The following is a 25054-nucleotide window of genomic DNA, read 5'->3' on the forward strand; positions in this document are numbered from 1 at the left end:
GCGCGCGCGTCTTGCACACTCGCTCCGTGACTTTAATCGGCGGCAACACTGAGCGCGCCATTTAACGACGACAGAGGAAGTATCGAGACCCTCCCCCTCCCGTATCGAGATGCGCGAGGAACGTTTAATTAGCGAATGATAAAACTCCTCCTCGCATATGTGATAATTAAAAATTGTCGATAGCCTATCATCGGCGAAATATATACATTCTTAATTAAACGAGAGAACGACGTTTAATAAATGTACAATATTCCGACTTTTTTTTTTCACGAGGCAATAACATGTCGCCGGCAAGCGCGACGTGAGTGAGACATTTAAAATTGATATTAATTTTATCGGACAATAATATATGTGCGTCAAATTGTAATAAATTTTATTTTGGTCCACGCAAGTGACAGGTAGCGCGCGCGATAAAATTTATATAAAAGCGGCGTAAAAGTAGCCAATCTGCTTCTTGTCAATTAGTATATGTACAAAAGCCCGTTTTACAAAAAATTTCTCATTTTGTAGCGAATAAATTGTTTCTCTTTTTCTCTCTCTCTCTTTCTCTCTCTCTCTCTATCTCTCTCTCTCTGTCTACGCGTAATATTTATACATTTAATCTCATAATTTTTTAGTCTCTTTTCGAAGGCGTGGTTTTGTTCAACTCGCGAGAGCTGATGACAAAACTTCTCAATGACACTTCAGTCATTGCCGTCTTTGCTATTTCGAGGAGTCGCGGCCGCGCCCTACCATTTTTCACGTGCCAAGGCATTAATCAAATTCCCTCCCCGTTCTCTGGAGAGAACTCTTGTCGGAGAACGCTCCTTCATTCTATAATATGTTGGTCTCAAGGTACGTCGGTTGATGCGTAAACTCACGCACGTCTCTGTGTCTCGTGTTTCATTTTGATTCCACTAAGTTGCATTTTTTTTTTTTTTTGCCTTGCATTATACGGAACAACGATCCTTGATTACAGAGTCATCGCGTCGAATGAATGTGCGCAGAGTATATATTCCGCTTAATTTTCAATGTACATTGCAGGCACGTTCGAACAATCTGCCGAAACTCGATATTTTTGAAATTTCGCCCAAATATATCTCGTGTCTTTGTATAAAATTATTTCAATTTATAACGCTCGCAGAGTGTATGAGCACAATCGCAGTTCGAGCTGTTCGTTAAAATTTTAAACATGCAGACGCGGCGGCCGTCAAGCAAAGCGTATGATAGTTTATCGATTTCGCGCGCGAATACTTTTATACGATTTTATAGAGAATTATATTACGCTCACAACGAGAATAGGTTTTCATCAAGCGCGGCCAGAAATTTCACTTCTTCTTTCCCGTCCTCTTTATTTGATAAGAATAAAATTGCGCATTGTCGTCGTGAGAGAGTCTCTCGAGCTGATTCGCGGCGAACGACCGTTCGACCGACTAGCAGAGTATAAAGCAAGTTTCAGAAATCCATTCCAAATCGGAATGGATCGTTATGTGTTTCGGTAGTAAAACCGGTTACCGGTTACTCGCGAGCATACATTTCCTGTTTATCAGTGCTCGACGTGCGGCTCCGCAAAAAGCGCGTTTCTCTTGTGCGAAAGATACGCAGCGATATATTCTAGGAAGCAGACTTTTCCTCGTCGTCGTGTCGTCGTGAGGAGGCGACCCCGCCTCAGGTGAACGATCGCGCGACGGTAGTACTTTTTCCCGCGACGGACGTCTTAATTCGCCGTCTGGGGTACGTAGGGGGGCATGTAGGGCCCCGTGAGAATGTACTGCACCGCCACGACCATCAACTGCGGCGCACTCCACCTGATGATGTATGCGCTTCCTGAAACAGAAATGCATTTCGCGTGTTACTCGGCGCCGTTATGCACGAGCTTCCTACGTGCGCGAGTTTATATCTACGGGGTGTCTCAAGGGGTGCCCTGCGATTCCTTATCCGTAAAAATGTCTTTGAATTAATGCGGAATCGAGGTGGTTTTACTTAAATTTAATCATTATACGAGCTTTTCATAATGTCGAAACGTATGAAAATTGTGGCGCGGATTTCTGATTTCAAAACTATCTACTACCATCACCTTTACTATCTCGAAAATTCGACGAATCGTGAATTTTACAGAGATCCAAACAGACATTTCTTAAAAATTTGAATGCGCGCGTTAACAAAAAACTAGTATTAAATGCGTTAACAGAAAAGTTGGTTTTAAATCACCGGAAAGAAATTTTTATACGACAAAAACATTTCGTACGAAGAACAGAACACCCTGTATAGATGATCCACCTGACGCCATTCTTTTTTACGCAAAAAAGAACGTAAGGCGGATCGCTATGGAAATGCCGTTTCGGCCGCTTAACACACTCTTTCTCTCTCTCTCTCTTTCGCTTCTGCGTATTTCTTTTCACCCATTTACTTCAAGTCAAGAAACTCTCTCGGGCTTTTTATGTCATTTTTCAAAACAGTAAGTTCTTTATTGCAATTTTCGTGTGACAGGAATGTTTCTGCACTCTTCGATTCGATTTGAATTTCTGATCAGAGAGCGTCTTTTCCGTCTCGAATTGGGAATCACCGTTATTTCTTATTGATCGTTCCATTTTTGCCACTCCGGGTTTCAATGTAACGACATCTTTGGAAATCTATTATTCCACGACTATCGCGCGTCGAGAGAATTTTTTTTTTTTCAGTTCAGAACATCACGTCGAGATATCGACTGTTCCTGATATATTAGCATAGAAAGGTGCCAGGGTCAATATGGAATATTAAACACACGACAACGGTGATAAAATCAATTTCACACAATATTCATTCAAGTTCTTCCAAGCTTTATGAAGGCATTTAAAATATGTAACACTTTTAAGTTTTATTATACTTAACAACGTGTAATATAAATCAACGAAATACACACGACGCTCACGCGAGAAATATTAAGATTTATTAACGCAACATGTATACGCGTATATTTACAAATTATATATAATATATTATTTATCTCAATTACACAAACATTATTAGCGCGCGTGTGCCGAGGTGATGAATTACGCACGTCATCTATTTTTATTTGCACTTCTTTAATACCAACTGAACCCGAAATGTCATCCACGCTCACGTATCACATCCCGGCGTGTGATACTTGCAAAATATTCTCGCCGTAGAAATACACCGGTGTCACTCGTTGGCGCGATTTGCATATCTACCTCTACATTCATTTACATGCCGGATGCACGAAAAGACTGTCTCTCTTTTTTCTCTCTCTCTCTCTCTCTTTCTCTCCCTCTGTCATTGTCGTAATATCACAATATTAACACTACTCGCACGTTAATACGATGCATTCGGAAAACCTGTACCTAGCGCATCTTATTCTGTGAAAACAAGCTGTTAAAGTATTTCTGCGCGACGCTCGAATCATCCGAACATTATCTCTCTCGCAGCCTGCGAGATCACGGGCGAGTAAAAGCGAGCAATTGCAAAGCTACCATTAAGATGGCGAATAATTTACATCAGCAGTGCTCGGAGAGATCAGTACGGCGTCACTAATAGTTCCCACAGGGTCCCGAAGGAAGCTTACGATTAATCTGATTAATCAGCTCGATATGTATCGATAATTAATCACACGTGTTACACGTTGGATTAGGAATTCTTAACGCAAATATCTTGTTGACAAATAAAACGTTCTACAAAAAGAGATATATTCATTTTAAATCGCACACTGAGGTAAAAATTTTTATTTTCCACATTAATTTAATCTCTTCATATTGACGCAAACGTTTTTATGAGATATTTTTTTTTTCGAGCGCGCGTGATTTTGCAGTAGAACAGATCGAGCGCCGGAGAGACAGTATTATGAAAATATATATATATGTTGCGGTATCGCAAAAATTTGCGCATTTAAAATTCCTTAAATTCCGTAAATTTAATCAAAACGTCATTCGCAAAGTAAACGGCTCGCTTAATCTTCTTTTGTGCGGCCGGAATTCTGACCGTTTTTAAAGCTCGTTATCTCGGCAATTACGCGCGCGGCGGCGAGGTTAAAACGGCAGGCAGAAACTGGTCGCGCGAAACTTTAAATCCCGTTTAGAAATTTCACGGTCTATATTTTCGCGATAGCTTTTCGAGATCGGGTCGCAGCGACGGAGATGTGTGTGTGTGTGTGTGTGTGTGTATATGTGTATGTATATGTGCGCGCGCGCATAAGGGAAAACTATATGTGCGGCCCTCGACTTGGTGCGCGCCGCGAAAAGCGGTGAGAGACGGCGCGACGCACGGGGAGCGGGCGAGAGCTTCTGGATAAGCGAGAGAGAGTTTCTAGCGGAACTTTTCGTCCCAAAATCCCTCGGGTATGTCTCGAGTGCCATCCCTGATCCTGGTCCCAGCCAAGCGAAACTACAGCGGAGAGATCTCTTTGGTTTTTCGATAGACACGAGCGCCATCAGAACGCATCGATGCGTTTGTTGGAATATTGCGCGCGACGCCATCCGGGATTATCCGAAGTGCCTTTCAAGCTTCAGAACGTGATGCTCGCGCGATTAATTATAAAGAATCGGCTAAAAGCTTTTGTTTTCTTTTCGGTTTCGTTGTTGTCAAGTGTCTCTTTACTATTTGAATATAAAAACTGAAGCTTCACAAGAAAATAAAAAAAAGAACAAAAAAAAACAATAAATAAACCAAATAACAAAAGAGAAAGAACGAGTTTTATATACGTGACATAAATGTCGATAAGATATAAATGTCATATCTCTTTCTTTATATTTCTTCAGAAGAAGAATCTTACGTAATCTTACGCGCGCGAAGCTAGAACAGAGAGGAAGATAAATCCAATTTATATGACGAGTTCACATTCGCGTAACAATTTTAACTTTGAAGAATCGTTTCCAAACCGAATCCTGAAGTTACGGCGAAAAATCCGCGAGAAACTCACACACACGCACACACACACACACATACACACATATGAATAAACTAGCAAGTGACGCGTGAAATGTATTTTACAATATCTGTACCGGTCGCGTATCTGCGCCCGGGATATCGACAAAAGCTTTCTTATGAATAATGTTTACACATTTATCCGCGAGAGTATCATCATCCGCTATCGCTCCCATTGTTACCCCCGTAGCCAGTCAATAATGTAGTTCTCCGATGCGGACCGCGCCGCCATCTCAAATTGGCCCCGGAAACGGTACGGGAAAGACGTTCACCCGGACGTTTCCATAAGATTTTTATTTACGCTGCGGTCTGATTTATAGTCGATCCCGGCTCACGCATTCACGTTCGCGTGCGGCTCACTATATTTTCCGTGCGAATCGTACGGAAGTACATGTCGGGAAATATATCGGTCGCTGTGCAGTGCACAACCGCTAGATGCGCGCGGTGCGCGAGGATGAGAGGGTGGGAGGGAGGGAGGGAGGATTGGAAAGGGGCGCGCAGCCTGCAGGCTTCTAGCGTGGACGCAGGGCGGTATAACAGATTACTCCCTATCACGTCCAATATGTCAAGCCGCGCGGACGACGAGGAGTCAAGCATTATATTGCAAAATAAAATGGCTCGCGTGTGGCGCGCGCCGATACATGCGCACTACATCCCACTATGTGCTTGCGCTTCTCCCTCGCTTACCTCCTCCTCCCCCCCGATCCACAATTCCGGCGTGAAATATCGCGGTGCGCTGGTCAGAACGTACACGATGTACGTATTATTGGCACTTCCGTCGAAGAATTATGTATTTTTCATATTGCGCGTTCCAATCGAATGCAAAGTAAGACGTCGTAAATCGTCTCCGCCGTAACTACCGTAGACGCGCTAGGAAGAAGAGACGTTTCGAAGATCCGACTAAATCGAACAACAAAGCTGATGAATTTTAATGTCGCGGTACTGCAATATTGACAGGTGTCGGCGCGAAGAGGCGCAAAATATCTTTAAGCAATTTATGTATGACCCAATGGCGTCTTTACAAGCCGCTACTCTCATCAGAGAATTCCGTTTCGAAATGAACGCTGCAAACGTTGACGCCACCGTTTCGTTTTCCGGTTTTTCGCTCACGAGATTTATATTCGCGTGTGATTTTTTTTCACGCGCAACATTTTTGTCAGAAAATATAATACTATATTATTTGTGAGAGATGGAAATACGATTGTTTTGTTTTTGTTTTTGTTTTTTTTTTACGCGACAATAACAATTCTTTGTGATTGTTTTCTCTCTCGTCGAAGTTTTTCAAAAAGAAAGCCTCTCTTCTGCACGCGTCATCGCGTTATCAATTTATTTTTCTCGGCGTCGGGACATCAGCTTTAAGAGACGTGCCGGGGCCGGTATAACGTTCGACGAGAACGCGGAAATGAGGTCGAAGGGAATAAGGAGGTTATTGAGTTAACGGTGTATATCGCGTTGTACGAAGGAGAGAGAACTCTTCGTGAAGTGCCGTGATAGTCCCGGCACGTGGAATTTGCGACAGTTAAAGTTGCCGTCGACGTGTCGCCCATCTTCACGGCCCGTATCCGCGGCACACTTTGAAGATTCGACATAAAAGAAGCCATAAAAGAATCTTCGCGCGAAGAAAGATTCTATTGCAAAGCCGTAAGCACGGGCGGCCATAAGAATGCGAAAGAATATCGCAACGGAGTTTCGAAAAACCGCCGTAACGGCGGTGATTTTCGATTTGTCATTAAATCACCTAGTGAGATCGCACACGGAAAGAAGATCGTTCGATTCTGCGAAATAACGTTCGCGATTCGCGTACAGACAATTTCGAGAGATATTTCGACTTGTGTTACGTGCAATCGACGATACCAACGTCTTCGTTTCCCCCAGCTGTTTCGAGATCAAGATATATTCGGCTTCGCTTCGTCGTCTTTTCGCTTTCTCTCTCTCTCTCTCTCTCTCTCTCATCCCCCAAGGTATCTTTAGTCTTTCCCCCGACGTGTATAGCGCCGCGTTCGTTCTCACGTATCAACCGCGGCGCATTCATTTATCAAGTCGGGAACCTTGTCGCCCTTTCCGTTCGCATGCGGGCCCGTATATATATACGTGTATGTTTGTATGTGGGATACACAGCAGAATTCCAAGGACGGCATTTGTATGTGGAGTCGGTTAAACTCGAGCTCGTGCACGCGGGTGGGTTAAGACCATTTGCGTCTTGGGAAATCGGGGTGAAGATGCTCTTCCCTTGACTGGCCCTCTCACAACGAGACGGCGGCAAATTACCGGAAAGGAGAGCGGCGTCGGTGTTATGTCGTCGCGTCGCGTCGCGTCGGCGTAATCGTCGTTCGAAACGTTCGTCCAACGATTACCGTATAGTTTGACAAAGACGTTCCGCGCATCAAATTAATGTTTTTTTTTTTTCACCATAGAATATGCGATGAATTATTTTGGTTTGTTTCGCGCGCGTCGCCGTGTTGACGATTTATTTGATAAACGTGTTTTCGCGCCTTCATTTGCGATAGATTGAAACTTTTGTAGTGTAATATCTATACTACGACACGACAATAAGACCATTATTTTTTGAAGCAAGGCTCTTTTATACCCACACACACACACACACCCACACACTTGTCACATCTTTCGCTCGCGCGCGAGATCTACGCCTGTATATTTTAAATATTATATTACATCAAGTTTTCGTCAAAAGAGTTCACGTCATCTCGACGCTCCGGGGCGCAAAATACACCTTGTAGCTCGCAACGTCCTGCCTCTCGAGCACAATGCATGTGCTCCAATATATGACGAGAAGAACGGGGGGGGCGTGTGTAACTAAATTTCGCTTGCAACTACGTTATAGCCTCACGCTGCTGGACGGAAAAAATATCGCTGCTAGAATGTGCGCGGTATCGCAACGGGTCAGTACACGAGAAAGGCCATTACACGTGTGAGAGAGGCCTTGGTGACGGGAGATTAGTTTTCTGACATTTCAGGTGCATTAGCGCAAACGAGGCAATACATTCGCCGTGGCGCGACACAACGCGATCGTCGCAAACGACAGGGGAGAGCGGAGAAGAGCCTTAACAAATTCCATCCGTGATAATTTGCGACAAGGAAGACTAATATCTTGCGCTCACGCATGGTGGCCACAGACTCATTTATCACGGCCCGGCGCCGGTCGTATGAGTGACTAAGTGTGACATTTGTACGGACATAAACGGCCCGCATTATGATTAGAAAGAACACAAATGTTCCCACCTGTTTTTATAATCCGCGCGGTACAGTCCTTGAATGTGCTTGAATCGCGCGTTAGTCTCAATTAAATTGCGCGTGGCACCGGATGTATGTTATTATTGAACGAGAGTGGTAGTTAATATATTCCACACATTTCCATTTTGATATTTTCTCTCCTCTCTTTGAAAATATTTTCGCCGTATTTGTTCATCCGCAAAAAGTGAATTGTTAAAGCCCGTTATTTAGTTTACCGTCATGAGTACGCGCTCACATTATATTTCCGCGGATTTATACAGCAACAGTTGTGCGTGCGCGAAATTTCAGTGCTCGAATTTAATAAATATGCCGTTTTCGAACTATTACATCCGAGAATCATATTGTGACGCGCTATGTGTGTTTGCGCTCGTAAAAGAAACTGAATTTCATGCCCGGCGCACACCCCGGAAAGAATCGTTGAAGATATTTTTTTTTCCTCCTTTTTGCGCGGCTGTGCGCGTCTTTCCGCGCGCTCGGTCGCAGCGGTGTCAAGAATCAAGCAGACGACGTCGTCCGTTGCGAGCCAGAAGCTCGGAAAAATCTCACGGCGGCATTTTTTTTCACATTCTTGATCGCCACTTTGATGCGATGGCGAAAAAAAAATGACGATCCCGACGGTGGAAAAGCGTTTTTCCGGCTTGTTGAGAGCGGATGTAGAGCCGCTGTAAGAGGAGGTGGAGGAGGAGAAGGAGGAGAAGGGTAGAACACGCGGGAAACGAGGAGAAAGGAAAATGTAGACGGGTAACACAACAAGAAGGAGGTAAATCATCACCGCGTGCATGTTTCGACGCTCGCTTCACGCTGCGATTATTCGCGAAGTGCACTTAGCTCGGGAACGAACGAACGAACGGACACGAAACGAGCAGTTTCTGCACTTTTGTACCTTTTATGCTACTTGTGCCATTCGACTGCCTCCCATGTAGACCAAACACGTGTACCGTTCTCGCATATATGAGAGATATGTGACATTGCAATGCACCTATACATGTAAACAAAAAGATGTTTTCTCTTTTATTTCTAGTTACTTATGTACCCACGCTTTAAAAGAGGCTTTTCACAAATTCCGAAGCATCAACGCGACACGCAGACTTTGATTCGCGCAGTTTCAAAAAATATGGAAGGATTCTACTGAAATACGGACTTCGTTCACGTTCGAGAGGTAATATTTGATTCTTTAAATATCGATATTTCAATATAGTCTTACGACATATGGCTTACGACATATGGCTAAATAAAAACAAAATAAACATTATTCAAATATTATTCAAAATAACAAATAACAACAAACGCGGAGAACAAAAAAATATATATATATTTTATTCTAACCGCGCACTTACTGTCTGATGCGCACTTACAAACTTGCTACGGCACGTAACAAAATTTGCTTCCTCGTTTCTTCGAGCAGACGACGCGGCTCGTTTGCCGTTACGCTCTCGTTGCCGTACCGCGTAATTCTTGTTTGATGCGGAAACGCGATCCTTCAACGAAGGCCGCTTGAAATCGCTCGGTTGCGTCGTGCATTGCATATGCGCTGCGCAAATATGCAAGCGCATTATGACCGTTGATACACCAGCAGCGGTGGTATCAATCCTCCCTTTCTCTCTCTCTCTCTCTCTCTTTCTCTCTCGCTTTTTCTCTCTCGTCTTTCTCTCTCCTTTCTCTATAATTCCGCGCTTTTTAGCCTCCGTTAGTAAACAACCCTTGTTCACATCAAATGCCGCTATAATTAGTTATGAAATTCCGCCCACGAACAATACAAGACAGGCGGAAGTTATGCAAAACTGAATAGTTTCAGAAGAGTGAATAGTTGTTTCAAAATCTCTTCGATCTTCCACCTCAAATGTAACACACGTTGCTACAAGATGTACATCACCTGGCGGTTTCAAAGCTCGCGCATTGATACGCTCGATAAATTCTTAATCGTACGTACGGCCTGCGCTATTAATTACCTTGCCGCCTTATCTTTCGTTTGAGGTCGTTCCAAGCAGCAGACACAGCGGACACGACATCGGAAATTTCCTATTTCTTACGCAACGTAGGAGCGCATAATTGTCACATAACGACGATTCAAACTTTTATTTTCAAACTTTATCGTCTCGATCGTGTGTGCTTCCATAAAGTTCTCAGAATACAACGTGTTATTTAGTATAAATAAATTGAAAAAAAAAATTAATTAAATAATTAAACAAAACTTGTCAATATATTATAAATGAAATCGCGCCAGTTATTTTCCAAGGTTGTTTACATAATAAAGTCAAGCAAATAACAACCCAATCAAATGTGGATTAATATTATTAAATGCGCATCGATAAAATAAATACGATTGACCAAAGCGCTTGTTTGTTACATGCGCAATACTTCTATACTTATTACCCATCGTGTTTTGTTCTTACATCCCGTGTTCGTTAAGTCGTAACTCCGTGCACGCTTCGATCGCACGCTAATGCGAACGGACTCGGATCTTAATACCTCGGTAAGAGCTTTATTACGGCGGATAGATTTATTATCGCAACAGGCGTCGTAATCCTTAACGAGGAGACGCGTTCGTAATACGCCGTTCCGACTCGCTTCGTCGATCGTCCACTGCCGCGAAATGGACATCGTTGATGCAAGCTGCACTGCTACCGTTCGCTGTTGCTGCTGCTGCTGCTGCTGCGGCAATCATCGACGGCTCTGCGATGACTGCTCTGCGATGCTAACCCTCTCGACGATGCAGGGGTAATGTAGCGTGATGCTTTACTACTCGCAAGAGTTATTGTAATCGACTTCGCACCCGCGCGCACGTAGCAACGTGATACGTAGCAACGCGTCTTTTACGGCGTCCGCGTGCATTAACGTGCCATCAAGTAAATCTCCCTTGTTGAAGTAGCTTCGATGCGAATATAAAGATTTAAGAGCCGAACGGCGCAAATGCCGCGCGTAAGAAAGTTCTCGAGAACGTTCGATGCGTAAAAACCGCGAAAATTTGAAATATCTCAAACCGATACGCCGGTGTCTTGTTTTTTTCTTTTTACGACTTATATACGTGTGTATGATAATCAAAATATACGCGAGTCGAACCCGCGAGGAAGCGCGGAAAAATTTTTATCTCGCGCTCTCTCTTCTCGTATTTCTCTCAGCTCGCCATTTTATTCTTACAAATTGGAGAAAATCTGACGTGTAAAGTAGTTACGCTGCTGGCGCTTCCTTGTAACTTCCCGGTGATACGCCATCAATTAACATCGTATCCTGGAAACTTGCCGCGGCGTATCGTCGTGGAAAAGCCGTCGCAGCAAGAGTCACGTAACGGTCGAAGGCTCCTCTCCTCGCTCTATCATAAACAGGACCGTCTCGAGAACTTTCAGCGCCCGGGGACCGTCTTCGTAAGTAAGCACATTAGCATAGCGTTTGCTACATTGCAATTTACTGCATTAAGAGCACACCAGAGAGTAAGAGAGAGAGAGAAAGAGAGAGAGAGAGAGAGAGAGTTTGAAGAGCGCGTGGATGGTCGAAACGCATTTGTGCTGAATGCGTAAGTCCCTTCCAATCTTCCCGCGTTCAAATTGTAATAAATAATATGTTTGAGAGATAAGGAGTTTCAATTATTCAGTAAATAACTGTGAACGTACAAGGTGATTCGTGCGCGTAAAATCGCGTCATTTTTCAAGGTTGTTTGCGTAATAAAGTTAAAGCAAATAATAATAACTCAATCAAATGTGGATTTGTACTATTTAATGCGCGTTGATAAAATAAATACGATTGATCAAAGCGCTTGCTTGTTACACGCGCAATTCAGGATATTATTCACAACGCTGTTATTGTCGTTAATAATAAGCTCGGCTAAAATGCGCGAAATGTACGCGCTATTAAATCAATCAAGTTGCGCAATCAATCGGTTGCGACGCACAATGCGGATTTTAAGTAGAATCACCATTGTCGGCGTGCATTTTTTATGCGACTTCTTATCGATTATTTTTTGAAAGAGAAAAAGAGAGAGAGAGAGAGAGAGAGAGAGAGAGTACAGCAGCGCCTGTAATTACGTCAGGCTGACGTTGTAAACGATCGCTCGCACTGAATCCAACTTGGTCAATCGGTGCCCATCGTTTACCGCGCGGATGCTATAGTTATGTTTGAACTGGAAGATATATTACCGGGGAAAAACCATTCGCGTTTCCCCCCGATCAGGAATGATTTTGCATTAACGGGATTGGAACGTTAATATTTCATGAAAGGCGCGCGAGCGCGACTCTGTAATTCCGCATAATTGAGAATCCAACACCGTGCCGTATAAACTATGTTTGTAGATCAACCTGCGCGCGCGATATACATATGTATTGATAATCGATTGGCGAAAAACTCGCGGAGTATAACTCCGTTCCGACGCGTCTCAAACGCGCCGGAAAATCTTTGGTGTACATAGTCGTCAAATTGTTATTATTATTTTTTTCTTTCACATCTGATTTTTATTGCATTTTTGCGCTTTTTTTCTTTTACGATTATCTCCACGTTGGATATATTATACACGCGGCTACTATCTTCGCCAAAGAAAGCAATTACAACGCTTTTATCGCACCGTAAATCGACCCCCGGTGTAGTACAATGAATATTAAATTCCTTTCACGAGCAGAATATAAAAAACTGGAATATTCAGTGCGCAATTCACAAAAAGTTTTACCACACATATATCTTTTATAATTGCAAATATATTGGAAAAATAACATCATCGTCGTGTGTACTTTCCGCACATGATCGTACGTAATGTTGTAGTAGAGACTGTTTTGATTGTGCGATTTTCGAAAAATTGGAAAAAAATAAATATCGATTGTCAGAGAAATTAAAGAAACACGTATGTGTCAACACATGATTATAGAGAGATGATAAATGTTTTGTTTCTGAATTTTGACAAGATAATGCGCGCGCCATGAAGTTGATTATTTTTTTCTCAATATATTAAGACATTAAAATATTGATGTTTTTCGTCAATGTAGAATTTTGTAAGTGTTTCGTTTTTCTCTCTCTCTCTCTCTCTCTCTCTCTCACTCCTTCTCTTCTTCCATAAAATTTCTTCTTTGCGATATAAATCTACGTCATTTCTGGCTTTATGAGCTTTCCAATCCAACAGTCTTATTGCGAACGTAATGCAAAAATCGGAACGGCCGACGTCGACGGTGGGCATTTCTTTGACGGGATCGAAAGCGGTCGAGCGAAAGGAAAGAAAATGATCGTTCAGGGTGGAGAGGGAGCGGGACAGGGCCCCATATGGTTTTCTACTACATTTACCTTTCGTCGATCTCGTCGTCCTTCGCCCGAGCCCATTGATTTTATCCCGGGCTTCCGCGCCCCTTTACCCTCATATTGACGTATTCGTGGAACAACCACCAAAACGTTTCACGAGGAAATTGCACGCGAGGCACGACAATCGAAATAACCGAAAGAGCGCTCTGCGACGTGTGTGAGAGAGAGAGAGAGAGTGGAACAACCGAAGAAAAAAAAAAGAAGAAGAAGACCGAAGAAGGGGATGATGAAGTCGTCGTTTATGCTTTATATCCTATGCATGAAAATTTCGGATCCCCGAGAGTCGCTGTGTTATTGCGTCGGGCGAGGAAAGAGGAAGATCCTCGGCTCTTCTCGCCGAGGTGTGCGAGCTTACATTCTTTATGGATACAGATAGCACCAAAACCCCGGAAACCGCGGTATACCCGCAGTATGCGGCTTACAACGTGTTAAGCGCGCGCGCGGAGGGGAGTGGAAAGAAAGGGGATCGGGAGATTTGAGGGCGCCGGGAAAAGGTAACGCCTCGCATGCGCGCCGAAGTATGCAAAGTGCGAAGACGCGAAGGAGAAAGGAAAACAAAAAAAAAAAAAAAAGAGAAATGAACAAACACAGGACGAAGATGTATGTCTCGCGCAGACGTTTTGCTCTCGGTGACACTCGTCGTTATATTGTACGTGTGTGTGTGTGTGTGTGTGTGATTTGCGTACGGATTCGAAAACACCACGCCCGAAGTGTTGTCGAATGGAACGCGAGGGCTTTATCATCCGCCGGAAAAATGGGGCTCGATTACCTCGAGGATAATGTAAATTGACGTGATAAATCTCTTGCTTTTCTGAAGATACGAAAGATATATAGAAACCATTTCGCGCAAAATCTAGGTTACATAGTCGACGTGCCAAATATAAGTGTATAAAACACGCGATAAAAACGATGTGGAATATTAAAGAATTAAGTAAGTCTTTCCGGTTACACGCACGCGTACACATATAAAAAAAAAACTTTCGGTCTTGATTCATAAAAAAAAAAACATTGTATTCTATTTTGCACGCGATTCTAATTGTGCCTGTGATTCTTTTTTTCTCGACAGTAATTATTCGAAGTTTATCACAAGCCGCGGAAAACAAAAATAAAATTAGCGCTCCTGCGGCGCACGTGTGCAAACGCATTTAATATGTGCGATGTAAAACGAAATGAGTGACGGATGCAAAACCGTACCCATTTCTGACCGAAAAGAGCAAATATTAACACACACGACGTTGTGTGTAATTTATTGCCTAGCGCGCGCAACGCAAACGTTCCTATTGTTTTCACCGTCTGCCGAACAAATTGTCGAAATTCGGTTGTAATTTTAGTAAAATGTAGGTTGTTCTATACACGCACACACACACGCGCGCGTGCGCGCGCATTTATGAAAATAGTAGTATATTCATAATAAGCAACCTCGCGTTTTCGCTTTGCAATGGGAAGCGAAATGGATGCGCACGAAACGCAAAAGAGAGAGAGAGAGAGAGAGAGAGAGAGAGAGAAAGAAAGAACCCAAGGAAGCTTTCGGGCCATTTAAGCTGCGTTTTCGCTTCAGCGCGGCTAAAACGTTTACCTGCCTGCAGCGTCATACATTTCTCGGATCTATCGAATTCACGCGAATAGAAATTTCCCTTCGTGAACGATGGCCAAAACACACTATTACATAATGTAACATTTGGTTCAGAAACGGGGGCGGGGTGTGCGAAGCGCCCATTTTTAACAATGATATCGTTTACGAGCGCGTGTGCACGACGCGCGCATACGCGCGCTTATTCAACGATAAGCGCGACGCCCGCCCGAAATGGGAGTTCTTTCGAAAACGTTTTGGCGGAGGAACACATTTGGCGCCACGCCGGATATTACGTGCCGACTCGAGCGTGTTGCACATTGCGGGATTACGTTTTCGTATTTTCGGTCATCAATTCGCGAAACGACGTGTAATCCCGTTCGGGCCTGCGGAAGTAGGCCGGAGGCGGTAAAGCGAGGATTTTAATTTTAAAATACGCAGGATGTCCAGATAACCATGAAGAACGCAGCGCCGCGCGGAACGTTAATCCCAAGAATGATTACCGTGTCCCAATCGGTCCGCGGGATTAAACTGTGTATTAAATTAATCTGCGCGCAAAAAAAACAAGATGGAGTTCCGCCGGTGGAGAACTGAAATCCTCTACCAGAGTAAGGTCTTTTGTCATTAAGAATGAGCGTACGTTACACAGAGAGACGAATATATGCAGAAACACACACACACACACACGCGCACACACACACGTACACGTATGCAAACCGGACAAATGAAACTTGCATTACGAAAATTCGTACGCGACGTCCACGACTTAATATCGTCACGCGACGTCGCGTCGCATCGCGCGGCGTTTCGAAGCAACGAGCGTTAGTAGTATTTCTAATTACATCTCTCTCGCGACATATGGCCCCTCACGTGCCGACACGAAAGGAAGTTCGTACGTTGGATGGACGGGCGACGAGAAAAGTAAAAAAGAACGGAACGAAGAGAAGAAAGAGAGCGAGAGAGAGAGAGAGAGAGAGAAAATAGGGAGGACTTTCTTTTTTACTCTCTTATGTGTAATTGCACGCGAAGCGGCGCCGTAACACGCGGGACAAGAAGAAGAGTAATGGAGCGTTTGTGTCGCCGTTTTTACAGGCTTGACTCGTACACATAGTCCGAAAACAAAAAGGACAGCGAAACAAAAAAAAAAAAAAAGAAAAAAAAACACGAAGCGAACTTGCGCGCGTTGTGAAAGGTGCGCTCCCGCCCGCATCGTGGGACGTCAACCTTAAGCTCCCTTACCGAATACAGACGGAATGACATGAGGAGGGGAGAAGGGAGGAAAAAGCGCTTTCGGTACACGGATATCGCGAGACTGAATTTCTGACGAAATCGCGTTACCGGCAAGACAGAGAGAGAGAGAGAGAGAAAGAGAGAGACGGAGAGACATTTGAACGGCGAAAGCTCACGAAAATTCTGTCTGATTTATCGGAAGGACGAGAAAAAGCGTCGCAATTACTTTGCGAGCGTTCACGAAACGCGGATAATAATTCGTAACAATAATTCAGCAAAATGCAAATTAAAACTTCTGCCTTATTGCTCCGCGGAATAATTAATTAATCGCGTTTAAAACTGGAATGCGGAAATCCGTGACGGAAATTCATTCGCGGATACACGCAGATTGTTTGTCTATCGTGTGTTTGTCACGTAAAAACTGTAGATTGTCTTTGCATTAAGTCAGTACGCGACTGATAATAATTTTTATAACAATGTAATCGTCGATATTTGTAATGTGACATTTTTTTTCTTTGCGGAAACACGACGCGCGTACGCAATATGCATATTGCGGTATCGTATTAATCGCATCGTCGATATTCTGAAATGGGACGTGTATCGACATTATTATCAGGCCTTCTTTATACGTTGCTTGAGCGGATTGTCGATAAGCCTATCGACGAAACTGGTGCAACAGGTGCAACCTTCTTTGTTTGTTGCGAAAAATGATAAGGCGGAATGTTTGGCGGCACCGCGATTTTTTAACCGCAGCATGTTCCAAATATATTACAGTACAGCGTGTAAAAAAAAACCACAACGACACGTCCCACAAAAATAACATTGAACCAATGCAATTCTCACAACGAAGCCGGACGATGTTGCAGAGTAATGCATTCCGCGCGACTGAACAACAAAAAATCATAAAAATCAACACGAGCGCAATTGCCGCGTAATAGATTTTAATTTAAACCCGAGTATTAACAAAATTGAACGAAAAAAAACTCCCGAAAAGTAATTCGAGCTCGAAAGCTTGGGCGCGTTCGTTTCGCAAACGCTTTAAATCGCGGTTAAATATTCCATTATCCGGTCCATCAGCGATCATTCTCATTCCGATTCGACGTTGAGATTTCGATAACAAATGCATCCACGCGTACCGTAAATACAGACGTCGAAGTTTCACGCTTTATAAGTTGCGTATTTGTATGAAGTATTTGTGCGCGCGCGAGCGCGCGTAGTTGATCGATATATATGCGCATAATTTAGCTGACGAATGAAGCAGTAGGTTTTACGGGCTGTGCCCGCGTAAAGTTCCACGATAAAAGTTAAAAGCGTTGCATACGATTTTCGTCGCGATCAAAGCGACGAACTTATACATCTCCCATATGAGGCGAGAGATGTGTAACAGCGAATATTCAGCGTATTGACAAAACTCTTTTCGGATCTTCGTGAACGAGTAAAAAATGCGCGAGAAACGCGCGCGCGCATCTTTGTGCGAGAACAATTGACATCGCGCGACAATTCGTTTTAGCGATGTAAAAAAAAGTATATGCAAAATAAATCTACTTGTTTCGATCTCGAAAGAAAATTTCATCTTATTGAAATATTTATTTTCTATGCATGTTTACGGAATTATGATGTGGAGAGAGTTGTGCTTTCGGAAAGCACGACTTTCCCCTGATACTTGATTTAATAGGCTTTAGGCTGACGCTAAGTCTCAACGATTACCTACATGAAAGGGCCGGGAGTTTAGAAGCTAAGTTGAGTCCTTTGGGAGAGCAAAGGATTTCGCAGGACTTTGGTCGTCTCAGCTCCGTTATCAGAGCTGCCGATCAAAGACTGTTTAAACTTCTCGGCTACGCACCTTATCTGTGCCAATCGGCTTTTTAGGCGTGAGAATTCCACAAGGAAGTTTCACGTCATGAGAATATCTTGACAATTATTTAACAATTCTATTTAACAATACAACAACTCTATTAATCTGTTTAACAATTCTATTTAATAATATTCTGTTATTTTACGCTGCGCTTATTTCTCCGGGTATTACTTTCTTTGCGTGACGTTGCGTCTGTTTAGTAAACTGCGATATTTTTTTTCGAGAAAACGAAACTCGCGCGCGCTACATTCGCAAAAACTAATCAGGATCACAGACATATCGCAGAAGAAGAATGCATAATTAATTCCACGGCAAGCTGCATGATAAAACGGATTATTATCGTATGATATAACGGCTTGATTAACGTCGGGTGTTATTAAGTAGCCGACCGTTGGCACACATTTGCAAAACGGTAATGGCTACGCGTTACGGATAATTAAATCTCGCAAAAACACGCAGTCGTGAGATATTTCTCTGTTACATACTCGATTTTGCGCATTTCGGGACGGGATATTCGCGCGTCGCTTGACAAAATCTAACCCGACATTATCTTGGAAGTCTCCCCAGAATTGCGCGAAGAATGAGAACAAAAGTGACAAAACTGAAGAATTTCGTGCGAGCAACGCAATTTTTCACCATCAAATAACAGTTAGCTCGAAATAAAAGTTTATTAATGTGTCGATTAAAAGCTTATAAAGTAAATTTAATTAATATTTTAAATCAATTTTGTTCCCTTCGCGTTATTTCAACGTAACTTAGCGATTAAACCGGCATAAACAATTGAAAACAACCGGTAGAGGAAATCGGTTTTTATTTGTATTGTTTGACGATAAATACACCGAATTATTTGATCAGCATAGCTTTTTAGAATAAACATAAATACGCGCAGACTTTGTTTTAAAAGGCCACACGCGTAAACAAAGAGCAGATATTCCAGAATTCCTCCGGAAATCGGTGGAACAATGCAGGAGTGCTATTAACGGTATAAACTGCTCGTCAAACGGCGTTATCGAGAGCACTACAAGCAGGAATTGGAATGAAACTGCATTTGCAAGGAACGCGGGAAAACACACACACACACACACACACACACACATATCTGCATACGCCTGTTACCGTACTTAACGACGGCTGGTTTCTAAATGCAGAAGCACCGACGTTATCAGATACAAAGCGCGTCGTTACTACGAAACTTTAAAGAACAAGCAAGAAGTAATTAAATTCTACTTGTCTTTCGCACACACAAACGCACGCAAACGGTCGCTTATTGGTGTACGCTTATGTGGGGAGAGGTTACATGCGGTGCAAATGCGTAAAAATTCCACAATTTGCAAAACCGAGAGCGAATTTTGCAAAGAAAATAAAACAATGTTTTGTTTTTTTTAGTTTTCCACAAATATGCTGATCACAAAATAAACAATTTCCGAAGACGTATTTAATTCGCGTGCGAACGAAAGGTCGATCGACGATGTGCGTTCCGTCTTTGTGAATGAAATTAATGTTATTTTAAATTGGCTCGCTTTTATAAAAGTCTTTTAGTTTTCTCTTTCATCTCGCAAAAACTTTATTTCGCGCAATAAAAGCTTACGACACGCGTAGAACATTTGTGTAGTTTTATTTAATGGAGTCTTGACGTTGTTAAATTGTCCAATCTGCAAAACGTTATTTAGAGACCTCCTGCACGAAAACGACTTAATTAAAGTCTCCTTAAAAGATGTTTTGCGTGTACGCGAGTATCTCGAATTGAGTCACGCGGTCGATGCCACGCGATCAATTCTCTCAGAACTTTTTGCTCGTGTAATATAATACACAAGAACTTTTATAATTTTGCCTGTCTCGAAGTGTTTTGTAATTGATCAATTGCAGTTTTCCGTCGCGGACGAGAGTCAAAAAGTAATTGTTGCCGCGCAGAGACACGAATGTTAAAATAGATCTTTTTTGTTTTGTTTTTTTTTTTCACTAGGTATAATATAGGTATAAAAGTAAAATTCTAAATACGGAGAAAAATGCTCGGAGTCTCTTTCAAGTTCACTTTTGTCAAATTCGAACATAATATAGTTGGTTAATTTTCGAAACAATATGTCCCTAAAATCGTTTTCTATTATTACACACAACAACCGTATATAAGCCGAGTTAATAAATGAAATTACCGAGACACTCCTAGTAGTTAGTAGTAACAGTAGACACATTTCTCGGAAACTCATTATCGTTTTAGCAACACGCTCACCAACCTCCATATCCGACACGTGCTGTGTTAATTTTTCTTTAAAACGCAGATGTGTTCTCGATTTCAATTTAGCGTAGTGTCAATTACCCGAACCTAAACAAGTTGTTGAAATATCAAAGTTATTACCACTGCAAATTAAAACATTTATATAAAAATTATGAACTAAAACCTGTTACGTTGATTATTTTTAAAAAGGCCGTTAATTAACCTAACTAGTTTACAAAATTTTGGTTAGAAAGTTTATACAAAAATAGTTCTGCAAAATTCACTCTGTTATGTTCAGTGAAAATTTGAGACTTTAGCTCTTCTCTTTACTATATGTGTGTATGTGTGTGTGTGTGAGTACACATATTATATATATATATATAGTATATCTATACAGATTCGTTTCTAACTGACGCATCCATGCGTAACTCCGCACATTGGGGCGCGCTCAGCTAAAAGCACAACTACTGGCAGGTGGCTACACCCGGTGGTATCTAGTAGCTGTGGATAATGCGGGGGAGGCGTGCTTAATATTAACAGGATGCTATAGAGGCCGCGCGTGTTGTTCCTACGTAATTTCCTCCTAAACGTACTAAGGGATGCCCATGCATATTTCAGGACAGCAGATACGAGAGCATGAATGCGTATCCTTGTGTAAACGCGTTATGCATAGGGTGTTCCAAGTTCTGCTAAACTTTCTGCCTCTCCGGCAGAAACTTTTCCCTAATTTCGAGTTTATTTCTCAAGACATATGTGTGTGTGTGTTCTAGCATTTTCTGTGCTACGGTCTATTAAGAGGCAACTTTTACCAATTCAAGAAATGCAACATGTAACAACACAACAGCATATGCTGATTATTTATAATGTTGAAAAATTGTAAAGAATAAAAACTCAAACTTAAAAACAATTTAAGCTAATATATTTAAGACTAAACTGTTATTCAGTCAAATTTTTTCTTTAAAATTGTCGAAGAGTTAGGAATTTAAATAATAGAAGTTCTAAGAGAGGAAATTGCTGTTGAACAGAAAGTGTAAGTGATCTTGGAACACCGTGTACATATATGTATAATCACGTCGGGATATAGCGGCGCCGATATCGCGAATAGGAGCTTTGCTAATCACCACGAACCGTCTGATACTGACATTTATTCAGGCCGGAATTAGGACTCCGTACATTCCGTACTTGATATTTACATGTCTCTCGTTGCAAACGTAAACATTTTGAACACGTGTGTGTAGAATGTATATCGATATTTGCAATTAATTACTAAAACTTAGCTTTACATCGAACAGAAAATAATTTTGCACAATCGTGATACATTTATGCGAATTCCTTTTGTTTGAATTCACATTAATGTGTTCACTTTATCGTAATAACCTTATACGACTGTGTCAGTACAAGGTTATTACGATAAGGCGATTACAATTGTGAATACAAATTAGAAGAAAGAAAAATACAGCGTACAAAAACTATTACCGTGCATTATATATAAAATATTATTATAGCACACAACACACAATGTGCGTAAATATTTTATCTGTCATTTCACAGATGCGAGATAATATTTTCATTAGAATTAAAAAAATTGTTGCCACAAAAAATTATGCCCACCCTGACAATTTTACTTAAATATTCTATTAATAGATATTGTTATCTCTTGTAAGCATTTTGCACTGGTATATATTATATAATATATAATATATATATATTAATTTATGAATATATTTTAATTTCTGTAGAAATACAATTTCAAGTCTCTCCCTTTCTTTTTTCCTTTATTTATCTCTCTTTATTTCTATATACATATATATGTATATATGCATACTAAGTAAAATTAAAAAAGTAGAATAATTAAAAATTATTAAAAAAAGCACCATAAAAATTCTGCATCTGCAATGGCAAAACATAAAATAATAAAAACATTTTATGGCTTTGAATATTTTATAGAATGTATAGAATTTATAGATATATTTATTTATTTATTTATTTATTTATTTATTTATTTATATATACTATATGTATCTCTTTATTATTGTTGTTGGGTTTAATGAAAAAAATTTCTTTTTGTTTTCATTTGAGTTTTCGATAAGACTGAAAATCGCAATATGTAAACACAATATGTAAATTTCTTATATAGTATTAGAATAAGTGATCTTCGAGCGAGGGATAAATCCGCAGAAAATAGTCACCGATTTCCGCGGATAAGATACTGCAATATGGAATAATATTCTTTTACTATCTTTTCTCTGCCTTTTGCGGTGAAACCTGCTGCAGTTGCAGCTGCAACCGGTCATAAGGATGCTGGCATCGGTGCACGTGCTCGCAGCAGCAGCAGTAGCAGCAGCAGCAGCAGCAGCAGCAGTAGTAGCACAGCAGCGTTTCCGGCACGGACTTATTTCACTATTTTATTAGTTTAAATATTCACGACGGTAGCGCGATAGTAACAACAGAAAGCCGTAGAAAAACACAGTGAAATACGGCACGGGTCTCTGGTGCGCGCGAGGGCGTACAGCGCTATCGTATAAGGAATACAGGTCATTGTTGCATCTTTAATGCGTTGTACAAAAGCGGCACGTGAATAAATTGAACGTTGCCGCCTCGACGTGCAACCACAGCAATGCAGCGCGCTCTTATTGTTACATTTTTCTTTCGAATGCATCAGCTGCATATCGGCAGTATACTTTATCTGAAATGTATTTGTAACATAGAGATTTCGATACGCGTCGTCTCGCGCACGTTTTCATATGTTCTCCTGCTATGACGCATTTCGTTTCACAAATAACACTGTTGCAACTGTTTGTTCAACATTAAATTATTGAATATATGCATGCGTGTGTGCACAATGCAGCGCTAATAAAAATGAAAATTCATTCTGATCTCGATAATCTTGTAAAAATTACATACGGGGTATATACACACACACACACACACGCAGTTACGACTCTTGCGACAGGTAAATTTGACGTACGGCCTCGTCTTGATAAAGCAAAATATTACAGCGTTAACAACCGTTAATGAATGAAAACAAATGGCAGACGCACATGCAATGCTTCATGGTTGACACGCGTTTGCCGCGTAATAATACCCTAGAGACTTTGTTACGGATGGCGTATGCATGGTCATTTGTATTGCAATAACGAAGTAACAAACGTTTCAATGAAAATTGACGTTCGTTGCCTTGTTTAATACATCCGCACATGTGACGATACCGCGCCGTGTGTGTGAGAGATCATTTTTTTCTCGTACGCTCGAAATTAATATTCGTTCATTTTGTTCAAAGGCGCAATTGATCTTATCGCAGATTCAACGCAAACAATTTTTATCGCGATATTTCATTTATGAGAGACGTATAAAGGCAAGAAAACATTTGCTTACGAAGTGGTTTTTGCATTTTTGAAGCTAAAGTTTGAAATAAAAAACGTTTTTTTATTCCAACAACAAAATTACGAGATCGACCGAATGTTAATTAAAAAAGTTTAACCGCCGTTTTATTTACCGGTAGAGAGCACGATCACAATAGACTACATTAGTCATTAAGAAGTAAACATCTTATTAGGGGGTTTCGCCTTGGCACGCTACGCTCCAAGCCTGAATTTAATGGCGGAGGAACGAAATGGCTTCTCAGACCATTTCGCTAAAGCTCGTTATCTCGTTAACGATCGAAGCGTCTATTCGTCTATTTCGAGCCGCGTTTCAAGACAGGCACGACTGCATCCTATTAGAAACACAAGCAAAACATGACTGCGAAATGCGTAGCGCCAGAAATTAATACGTAAATATATGTGCACAATTGTTATTTATTATAAGATAAAATCGCGAAAAGGTGAAAAACAATTGTAAGATGTCAGTCACACACACCATATTTTTCGCGTCAACTTTTGATCGTAAAATAAAACGTGAAGAGAGAGAAGATTATCGTATAAATAGCTTCATCAATTTTCGTTTATATCTGTAGCGTTCGTTCTTACGTAAGTTGCGTTTTGCTTTCAAGTCGTACATGCATTTCGCGAGATTCGTAAAATTATATAATAATTTCTACAATATAATGCTTTTCTAACTAAAACTGTTATTTTTTTCGCGTTAAATATTATCGTAATATAGTGTGTCTACAAGTTAGGAAACCACGAAAGAATCGATTTTGAATCCATCAGCAAATTTGTTTCTAGCACATATCTGATACATTTGGGATATCTTATGTATCTCCAGTGTACATAAAATGTATACTGTCAATATCGTCAGCTAGAGATATGTTCTCTGCACGAATATAGTTCGAACACATGCATAAAAAGTGTATCCTAAAGAGCAAATATTTCTCTCTCTTCCTCTCTCTTCCTTTCTCTCTCTCTCTCTCTCTTTCTCTCTCTCTCCCCGTTTAATACTGTCTTACCACATATTTTTAAGAAAACATATATATTTGATCTTTTTATTCACAAGTTTTGACTCTGTTTATTTTTGTTACTTTTATAATCGCACACAATGTTATTTTTGATCAATTTTTTTTGCTTTTTTTTCTGTTTTATCTCGCGGAACACACGACGCGATTAATGGATGTTTCGCGACGGCCTGCGTATCTCCAAGTGCATGGTGCAGAATAGAGCGCATGATACCGCTTAAATTATATTTTAGGAACCAGAGGGTTGGTGCGCCGCGCAAGCAGGAAATGGGCGAGTGAAGCAAAAGGGCGGGGAGAGCGGGAGTGAGACGCGAATGAATAAAAGAGGCGCTTTAAAGGGCAACGGCGATATGATTAGAGAAGAAACAGGGA

General features: G+C 41.4%; 1 protein-coding gene across 4 annotated transcripts in view; it reads right to left on the minus strand.

Annotated features, from left to right (window-relative positions):
• Positions 1-567: 567 nt before the first annotated feature.
• Positions 568-25054, minus strand: part of LOC109857807 (lachesin-like) — a 222910-nt gene continuing 198423 nt past the window's right edge. For all 4 annotated transcript variants that reach the window (XM_020434516.1, XM_020434518.1, XM_020434515.1 and 1 more), the window contains one exon: positions 568-1806. In XM_020434516.1, coding sequence (XP_020290105.1) covers positions 1697-1806 — 110 coding nt within the window. In that variant the 3' untranslated portion in view covers positions 568-1696. The remainder of the gene's footprint in view (positions 1807-25054) is intronic.

Source organism: Pseudomyrmex gracilis, unplaced genomic scaffold (genome assembly GCF_002006095.1).
Source record: "Pseudomyrmex gracilis isolate BER0280 unplaced genomic scaffold, ASM200609v1 scaffold_174, whole genome shotgun sequence".
Classification (NCBI taxonomy): domain Eukaryota; kingdom Metazoa; phylum Arthropoda; class Insecta; order Hymenoptera; family Formicidae; genus Pseudomyrmex; species Pseudomyrmex gracilis.